The sequence below is a fragment of the Charadrius vociferus genome, unplaced genomic scaffold (genome assembly GCF_000708025.1).
Source record: "Charadrius vociferus isolate BGI_N301 unplaced genomic scaffold, ASM70802v2 scaffold261, whole genome shotgun sequence".
In the NCBI taxonomy this organism is placed as follows: Eukaryota; Metazoa; Chordata; class Aves; order Charadriiformes; family Charadriidae; genus Charadrius; species Charadrius vociferus.
In genome coordinates, this window is record NW_009646856.1 from 3,851,017 (window position 1) to 3,859,908 (window position 8,892).

Sequence of the window (8,892 nt, forward strand, 5' to 3'; positions counted from 1 at the left end):
TAATTAGAACTAAATTTTGCTAGAGGTAAAATTTCCCTGTCATCATTTTTAAAATGTTGTAGCCTCCTTTTTCCCGAAGAGAGATATTTTTGCGTTTCTTTGCTTTCAGCACAGTGCACCTTGATGTGCACTATCACATCCCTGCAGCGTATGTCTTAACTGCGTGCTTCTTAGAGCATGTATTCGCTAAGACTCAGAATTATTAAACATGTAAAATTCCCATAGGACTCCATTATGTGTAATTAACAGATAAACTGTCATCAGAATCAATAAAACGTGCTAAATGATCCAAACTTGTATATAATTAAGTGTCTGTTTTAGAGCGGGAGCTGGAACTTTTATTTTTTTTCTTTTCAATTTGCACATTTGTTTTGACAATAGAAGCTGGAACATTTTTGTTAACCTGTTACTTACTGGTTTGTGTTTTGGTTTACATGTTTGTGTTTGAAAAGAGAGAGGTATTTACTATCTGGCTTAATGATCTGAGGAAATAGTTGCATGTCAGCTTTTAAGAAATGAATCTTAGATGCATCTTAATTCTCTGAATGTAATTCAGATATTTGAAGCACGTGCAAAATTTGATGTTGTTATCATCAACAGGGTAAAACATAAGGCTCTCTCAAAATACTGATCCAGGGCATCAGACTGCTTAATACAGAGCTTGGAAATGATGACAGAAATGGGTTCTTCACCATCCAACTCCTCAGCCATTATTCTGACTGGGAATGGGAGCTTTTTTCCAAAACCAAAAATTCAGATGCAAAACAGCGTTGTACTAACTAGTGTTTTCAAGGATAAACTTTAATAATGCCATGTCCCAGTGTCACCCTGAGCTAAGCTTGCACAGTGTAGCCTATCCCTAGGACTTGTACCCCCTCGCAGCAGTTATGCTTTTATACAGTGTTATATTTGCTTTGTAAGTTGTGTGGACCATCCAAATTTTGGTAGCTGGTAGGGGCTGTTTGGTGGCCTCTTTCACCTATGACTGTTCTTCCTTACTTGCATTCACCTCCCTTTGGACCACATCAGGGGGTTTTGGCATTTATGGTGACATAAAAGTCAGCGAATTAGGGCTGCTCGTCCAAAGTCATCTCAGCATGGTCCAGTAACTGCTTGTTCTCAGGGACATCTTCCCTTTCTGTATCTATGCTGTTGAGGGTTTTACAGTTATTTCAGTTAGATCTTTTCTTTTTATTTCACACTTCCATTGCTTTAATCTTTCCAGGTCATGTAGCAGTTTAGTTTAGTTCCTCATGTGCATTGTGCCTAGGCTTGTCACTCAATACTTACACCACCCAAACATCTCACCTGGAAAGGTACAGGGCAAGGTGCTTACTTTGAGTGATTTAGCAAAAATGCAAAACCCCAACAATAACAAGATAAACCACCCTCTGGGTGAGAGAGAAGGATTACACCTTGTAGGAGATGTTAGCTTCACAGAGCAAAAGCTGTTCGGGAACATATTAAGTGTTGCCTGTCTGTCTGAATGTGCCTGAGGGAGAAAAAATTTGCTAAACCTATCAGGAAATCACATCAAACCCGCTTTTCCCTTGCGTCAGTGCAGTGGTCCTAATCCCGCGATTAGTGTCCCTGAGCAGTGGGTAACAACCGTGGCTTCCAACTCCGCAGCCTTGGAGCCTGACACAGAATTTTACTGAGCTTTTCCATAGCAGGGCAGCCATTCTTGCTTCCCTGATAAAACGCGGGCTTCAATTCATACAGCCCTTTGGCACTATCATTTCTTCAAAGCAGTAACTGTAAGAGATGGTTTATGGAGCAGTGAGGGTGACCGTTTCACTAGTTTGAGGTGGATGAGGAGAAGGATTGCTTACACAGGAGTTAATTATACTTTTGTAGTTCCACAGCGGTTCCAAATATTTTCCTGAAGGTCATTATAGAAATTAGTGGGTAATAATCTTCCTTCTTGGTGAAAGAGGGTGGACAGAACCAGTGGAAGTGTTGTGCAGCCATAGAGTGATCTGACTTTTGGCACACCAAACTGAAACCTCCTGTCACTCCTTTGTTTTGCAGACTCAATGCACATAGAGGATGTTGAGGCAGTGCAGAAACTTCAGGACGTCTTACATGAGGCTCTGCAGGATTATGAGGCCGGGCAGCACATGGAAGACCCACGTCGCGCAGGCAAGATGTTGATGACTCTCCCGCTTCTGAGGCAAACCTCCACCAAGGCTGTGCAGCATTTCTACAACATCAAACTGGAAGGCAAAGTCCCCATGCACAAACTTTTTTTGGAAATGCTGGAGGCCAAGGTCTGACTAAAGCATCATGGGCTTTCCCATCATGCACGTTTTAAAAAAAAAAAAAAAAAAAAAAAAGGGAAAATAAACAGGATAATAATGGCAAAGAAACTTAGTGTTTAATTAAGGAAAAAATGACTGCACTGATATTTAGCAGCAAGACTGTGAAGCAGCTTTCAACTTTTTCTTCTGTGTCTTTCTGATGCAGTTTTTCTTTTCCTTTTCCTTTTCTCTCTTTTCCTTTCTGTTCTTTCCTTTCCTTTTTCCTTTTCTCTTTTTTTCTTTGCTGCTGAACTTTTTAAAAGAGGTCTCTAATTGAAGAGAGATGGAAGCCAGGCCTGCCAAAGGATGGAAATCCATAATATGGATGCCAGTGAACTTATTATGAACCATAATGTCCCCAATGACAAAGGAATCAAAGAGAGAACCACCGTACCTAGCAGTACAGTACAACACGATGAACTGACTGAATGCAGTATTAGATTTCATAGGAGCAGTCTCTAATTAGACGACTAAGCGACGATGCATCGGCTGCTTCTTATCATTGCATTTTCCATCTAGATCAGTTACAGCCATTTGATTCCTTAATTGTTTTTTCAAGTCTTCCAGATATTTCTTAGGTTAGCTACAATGTAACTTTTTCAGGGAATAGTTTAAGCTTTATTCATTCATGCAATACTAAAGAGAAAGAAATACTGCATTTTTGTGCTGGCTTGAACAATGATGAACAATAATGAAGGACAAATGAATCCTGAAGGAAGATTTTTTTAAATGTTTTGTTTCTTCTTACTAACGGAGATTTTTTTGTACCAGCTTTACCAGTTTTCAGCCATTTATTAATGTGGGAATTTATCTTACTAAAGCAATAGTTGAAGGGAAGGTGCATATTATCACGGATGCAATTTATGTTGTGTGCCAGTCTGGTCCAAAACATCCAGTTTCTTAACATGAGCTCCAGTTTATAACTAAATGTTCACTGACTCAAAGGATTAGATTACACCTACAGTATATCCGAGTAGTCTAACATATAAATACTCCATGTCGAATACCAATCTGTAACGGTGTTAGGAGACAGCGACTGTACAAAGGTATAGTTGCTACGTGATTTCTAACTGCTTCAGTTGCAAATGAACGAGATACTGCCTGTTTGCAAAATTATAACCTCACACGCAGAAAAACCCTATGAACCAATAGTAGCTTAGAGGCAATAAGGCAAATGCCGACGTTTGCAAAATTAAGAAATCAGAGTAGTAGACTTCTGACCAAATTGAAGAATTTAACACTTCTATACCTTATTTATTGATTTAGATTTTATTTTGTAAATGGCAATCTAACAAGTAGCTAAACCAGTATACGTGCTTTTCAACCAGTATTGTCACAGCATGAAAGTCAGTCAGTTTCAAGACTGTTACGAGGTGTAATCTAATGTATAAACCGATTAGATGCCCCCAGAAAACTACAGTCGCTAAATAACCAATAAACAATAACCTCCATCAAATGCTATACCAATGTACCAGTGTTAGTAGCTGCTCCCTGTACTATGTGAACATCCTTATTCTATGTACACAGATGTAATTAAAATTGTAATCCTAACAAACAAAAGAAATGTAGTTCAGCTTTTCAATGTTTCATGTTTGCTGTGCTTTTCTGAATTTTTATGTTGCATTCAAAGACTGTTGTCTTGTTCTTCTTGTGGTGTTTGGATTCTTGTGGTGTGTGCTTATAGACACAGGGTAGAATTAGAGACAATATTGGATGTACAATTCCTCAGGAGATTACAGTAGTATATTCTATTCCTTACCGGTAATAAGGTTCTTCCTAGTAATAATTAAGAGATCGAAACTCCAAACAAATACTCGTTACGAACAGATACACATTGAAATCATAATATTTTCAAAACAAGGGATAATTTCTGTAACAGTTTATTATAGAATACCAATGTATAGCTTAGAAATAAAACTTTGAATATTTCAAGATTATAGATAAGTCTAATTTTTAAACGCTGTAAATATAGCTTTGATTCAATCATCTCTCAGATGTTGTTATTAACTCGCTCTGTGTTGTTGCAAAACTTTTTTGGTGCGGAAAAGTTTCCAAAACTATTGCTACGTTGTGTGCTTTAAACAAAATAACAATGGGCTGATGCTCCATCGGCCTCGTGCTAGGAAAAAAAACTGTGTATCTATCATTAGCTATATGGGACTATATTGTAGATTGTGTTTTCTCAGTAGAGAAGTGACTGTAGTGTGATTCTAGGTAAATCATCATTAGCAATTCATTCAGATGGTCAATAACTTGAAATTTATAGCTGTGATAGGAGTTCAGAAATTGGCACATCCCTTTTGAAAAACGTCAAAAAAAAAATACAACTCCTGGGAAAAAGGTGCTGATTCTATAAGATTATTTATATATGTAAGAGTGCAAAAAAAGTTTATTTTCCAGAAAGTTTGTGCAGGGTTTAAGTTGCTACTGTTCAAGTACACTATATATATATAAATATATAATATAAATATTGTTTTTGCTGTATCACATTAAAGAACTTGGGCTTCAGGGTCAAAAGCCAATCGACTAGAAGTATACGAAAACACACAAAAAATGGAGATGTGTTAAAGGCACACGGTGCAAACTTTAGTTTTCATTTTCCGTAATTTTTTGGAGCTGCAAAAGAACAAGTATCTCAAGACTGTAAAAGCATTACCTGAAACATAGCTAAAAGAACTGCACGGGCTTTATAATGTTGTTCATCTTAAACCTTGCTGGAGAAGAGTTCTTTCAAGACCACTTACTTAATGTGAAGTGTTGGGAAAATTTCAAAGGGTGTATGTTTTAGCCATAACGATTTAATTTCTATTTTTGCTTCATTTTTTAATTTTTTCTTATTTAAAGCAATATGATTGTGTAACTCCCAGAAGTTACACATTTGTTTCAATCAGATCAGATTGTTGTATTTATTCCACTATTTTGCATTTAAATGATAACATAAAAAGATATAAAAAATTAAAACTGCTATTTTTCTTATAGAAGAGAAAATGGGTGTTGGTGATTGTATTTTAATTATTTAAGCGTCTCTGTTTACCTGCCTAGGAAAACATTTTATGGCAGTCTTATCGTGCAAAGATCGCAAAAGGACAAAAAAAATTAAACTGCTTATAATAATCCAGGAGTTGCATAATAGCCAGTAGTTAAAAACGAAACAAAACAACAAATAAAAACAAACATGTCTATAGCTGTAGATGGGCTTCACATCTGTATAGCAATCAACTGTATATTTTTGTGATGTGTATCATACCGTGTGCTCCAACCAATGTCCATTTGTGTAAATGTATTTATTTTATATTGTATATATTGTTAAATGCAAAAAGGAGATATGATTCTGTAACTCCAATCAGTTCAGATGTGTAACTCAAATTATTATGCCTTTCAGGATGATGGTAGAGCAATATTAAACAAGCTTCCACTTTTGATTGCTTTTATTTTATTTTTTGTGTTGTGGGGCCTTTTTTGGTTTTGTTTTCTTTTTCAGAGGAGGAAACGGAGCAATTAGCCTTACCTTTTGTTACTTCCATTCAAAGCGGAGTCAGCGTTACCCCTTCTCCCTTAAAGTACAATACGAGTGTAAATAAATGCTATATAAAGCCCTGTCAGAATGAATTCCAGTGTGGTACAAGACATTTTGCATACTCTTAAATATGCAAAATGTCTCATAGCACATTAGAATTCAGGCTGGCAGGCCTTTATATAGCACTTATTTAATCTTAAAGCATCTTCACATCAACCTGCATTACTCAAAATCATTGCCTCTCTGTCAATGTCATAAAAGAAAACTTTCCCACTATTTTAAGATCACATTAATATCATCTAGAAGTACTTATTTGCTTTCTCCATCAACAACCGGGTCTATCATTCATTTCCTACTGCAGGAGACTCCTTTTATGTGTTTTGGGTAAAAAAAAAATAAAGTTAAAAAATCTGTATTATCTGATCCAGCTTTTCTGAATGGAAGTAAATAGCCGCTGGAGCAATAGTATAGATTGGTGTTAATGAAGAGCACTGATAAGTCGTCAAGATCCAGGGGGGTTAAACGGCACGGCTGCAAACCGGCAGTAAGTGGCTTCTCAGCCTTTTACCTCTGAAAGGCTGCAGCCCCCGTCGCGCCGGGGCAGCCCCTCTTTCCTGTGGACCCTTCTGGAACCATCACAGAAGTGCTAATGTGTGCTTTTCTTGCTTTTTAGCCTATCTTGATAGTATTTTGTCGTTGTGTTTGCCAACGTATTTCTCACCTTCGCTGCTGGCCGCTCTCTGGAGATTCTGGCTGATGGCGCAAAGGCTACTGAACAGAACGGTGATGCTCAGGGACGGGAATTGTTTCAGCCAAGGTACCGGGCAGCGCCAGGGGCTCTCTGTCCCTCGCACTCTTTTCAGTAGCAATATGCCTTGAAACGGGAGGGTACCAGTACCTTCTGTGTTTTTACTGTCCTAGGAAATAGGGCGGGGGGGGCGCATAACAATAGAAGGATGAATCCTGCGTGGTCTCTTCAAAGGAGGTCAAAACTGGTTTGGTGGAGTTGGCGCTGCTGTGCACACGGGCACACATACATACACACGTGCGTACGCGTGCACAGAGCTGGGGTTTCCCCCTGCTTTAGTGGGGGTTCTGAATTATTGCGAAGTACCTCTTCAAAGGAAAATGTAATACTGCAGTCTAACTTGAAAGTGAAACACAAAGCGTTATAAATTTTTCACGCACAAAGGAAAAAAAGAAACAGTTGCCAACAGCGGCACTCAGTTGTCCTCAACACATGATTGTGTCTACTCGCTGGTTAAAAGTTTTCACATGCAATTAAAAAATGATAATTAATATTTCTGTACCACTTTCCACAAGGGGATCACAAAGCACTGTACAATCAGATATTTAGCATCACAGACAAGAAAATACAGGGAACACGGAGGTGTAGCCATTCTGAGGGATGCAGCTCCGCAGAGTTGTTCTGGTTTTTTGCTTTCTGTCTTCTCCTTGCGCTCTCTCTGCAGTAGAGCCAGGACAGGCACAGAAAAACATCAGAAACTTTTCAGTAGGCAGAAATGTTTCAGTAGGTATCTGTGGGGGATTTGGCTAGGAGGACAGACCCCTCTAAACTACGAAAATAGCTACTTAATCTGTAAAGAAAATTAAAAAAGGGCTTGGGACGGTGGCGTTTGTAGCCCGACCAACACATCCTGCTGCGCCCCCAACCTGCAGCAATGCCATGGAGCTAAAGCGAGGAGATGGCAAACCGCCAGTCTTCCCGTTGGGGATACAGCTTCGCTCAGCAAAACTAGATTTGGACTGACATGGTTTACATTGCCCTTATACACCCTGCCACCCTCCCCCACCCCAGTAAAAGAAGCCATCCCAATGTAAGACCAGGGGTTTGCCAGTGTAGGAGCTCGTTGGACAGCCTTCTACCCCTACCACTGCTCCAGACGGGCCATGGGGAGCGCCCTGCTCCTCCCACGCTGTCACACTGGCACCAGTGCCCACTCGCAAGCTGGCCGATGCCATCAGTATTGATGTGAAAGCAAAATGTGCCGCTTGCCGAGCTGGCTACTAAATGGCATGGCGTTTCTGATGGGCCCTGAGTTTTCTTTGGAGCTTCTCATCCAAGTAGTCATCTAACTTGATGTCATTGGGGCTTTTTGTTTGGTCGGCTGTTTTTTTTTTTGACCTTATGAGTTGACAGTGTGAGAAGGTCTGGCAAACACCAATACAAGTAGTCTGGTGTGGTCCCTCCCTCTGATCCTTTCTTAGAGAAAGAAATGGCATGAATGCCATGCACCAGCCAGTGCTATTGCCCAGGCAGTTATGGGTGCTTCTTACCACTGAACGCCAATGCTGCTGAAATGCCAATAGGGGTTAAATATGTAAAAAATAACCAAAAAAACCCAACCCAAAATAAAAAACAAAGCCACCAAACCACCAAAACCAGAACAAAAGAAAGACGGATTCTGAAAGAGAACAGAGATGGAAATATTGTCCTTAGTGGGACAAACCCCCATGCTGCACATCTTTAAGTGTCCTCCTGCAGCATCACCTGGTAATACCCTACTGGAAAAAAGCCCAACCCTAAGCACAAAACCACCTGAGACTTTTTTGTGTACAGGCTTTTGCAGCAGAAAACACCTCTTATTTTTTTTTAACAATACCTGTCCTGGCTAAACTCAAGAATGGGACATCTTCCATCTGTTTTCTGATATTTTTTTCCTACAGCCTTTGTTTATTTTCCTTAACAGGTTTCTTTACTTGCACCTTTCTTTTACTTTGCATTTCATCTCTCTTGTGTAATGTAGGTCTCTGATTTCACATGGCACTTTGCTAATTACTATATCCTTGGTTATGCAGCCTGCCTTCTGTGGCTGCATCACATGGCGTGTGTTTTTCCTGCCTCATAAGATGCTGATTCTGTGTGTATGGGTTGTCTCTAACAGATAGATGACAAACTTCCTCCTTGTGGTTGCTATTAAAGAAGAAGAAGAAAAAAAAAAGTAACCATAGAAAAGGATATGGGTGCATTTATTTGCTTTTAACATTTTTATTCACAAGTGTTCAAAAGTGTTTGTGTTGCCGTATCCCGGCCATGCTAATCGTTAGTATTTT

At 39.3% G+C, this 8,892-nt stretch overlaps 1 protein-coding gene across 5 annotated transcripts in view; it reads left to right on the forward strand.

Annotated features, from left to right (window-relative positions):
* Window positions 1–2,838, forward strand: part of ESRRG (estrogen-related receptor gamma) — a 346,513-nt gene extending 343,675 nt beyond the window's left edge. For 3 of the 5 annotated variants that reach the window (XM_009894316.1, XM_009894317.1, XM_009894320.1), the window contains one exon: window positions 2,032–2,838. In XM_009894316.1, coding sequence (XP_009892618.1) covers window positions 2,032–2,276 — 245 coding nt within the window. In that variant the 3' untranslated portion in view covers window positions 2,277–2,838. The remainder of the gene's footprint in view (window positions 1–2,031) is intronic. The other 2 variants (XM_009894318.1, XM_009894315.1) reach the window with 1 other exon arrangement.
* The last annotated feature ends 6,054 nt before the right edge of the window (window positions 2,839–8,892 follow it).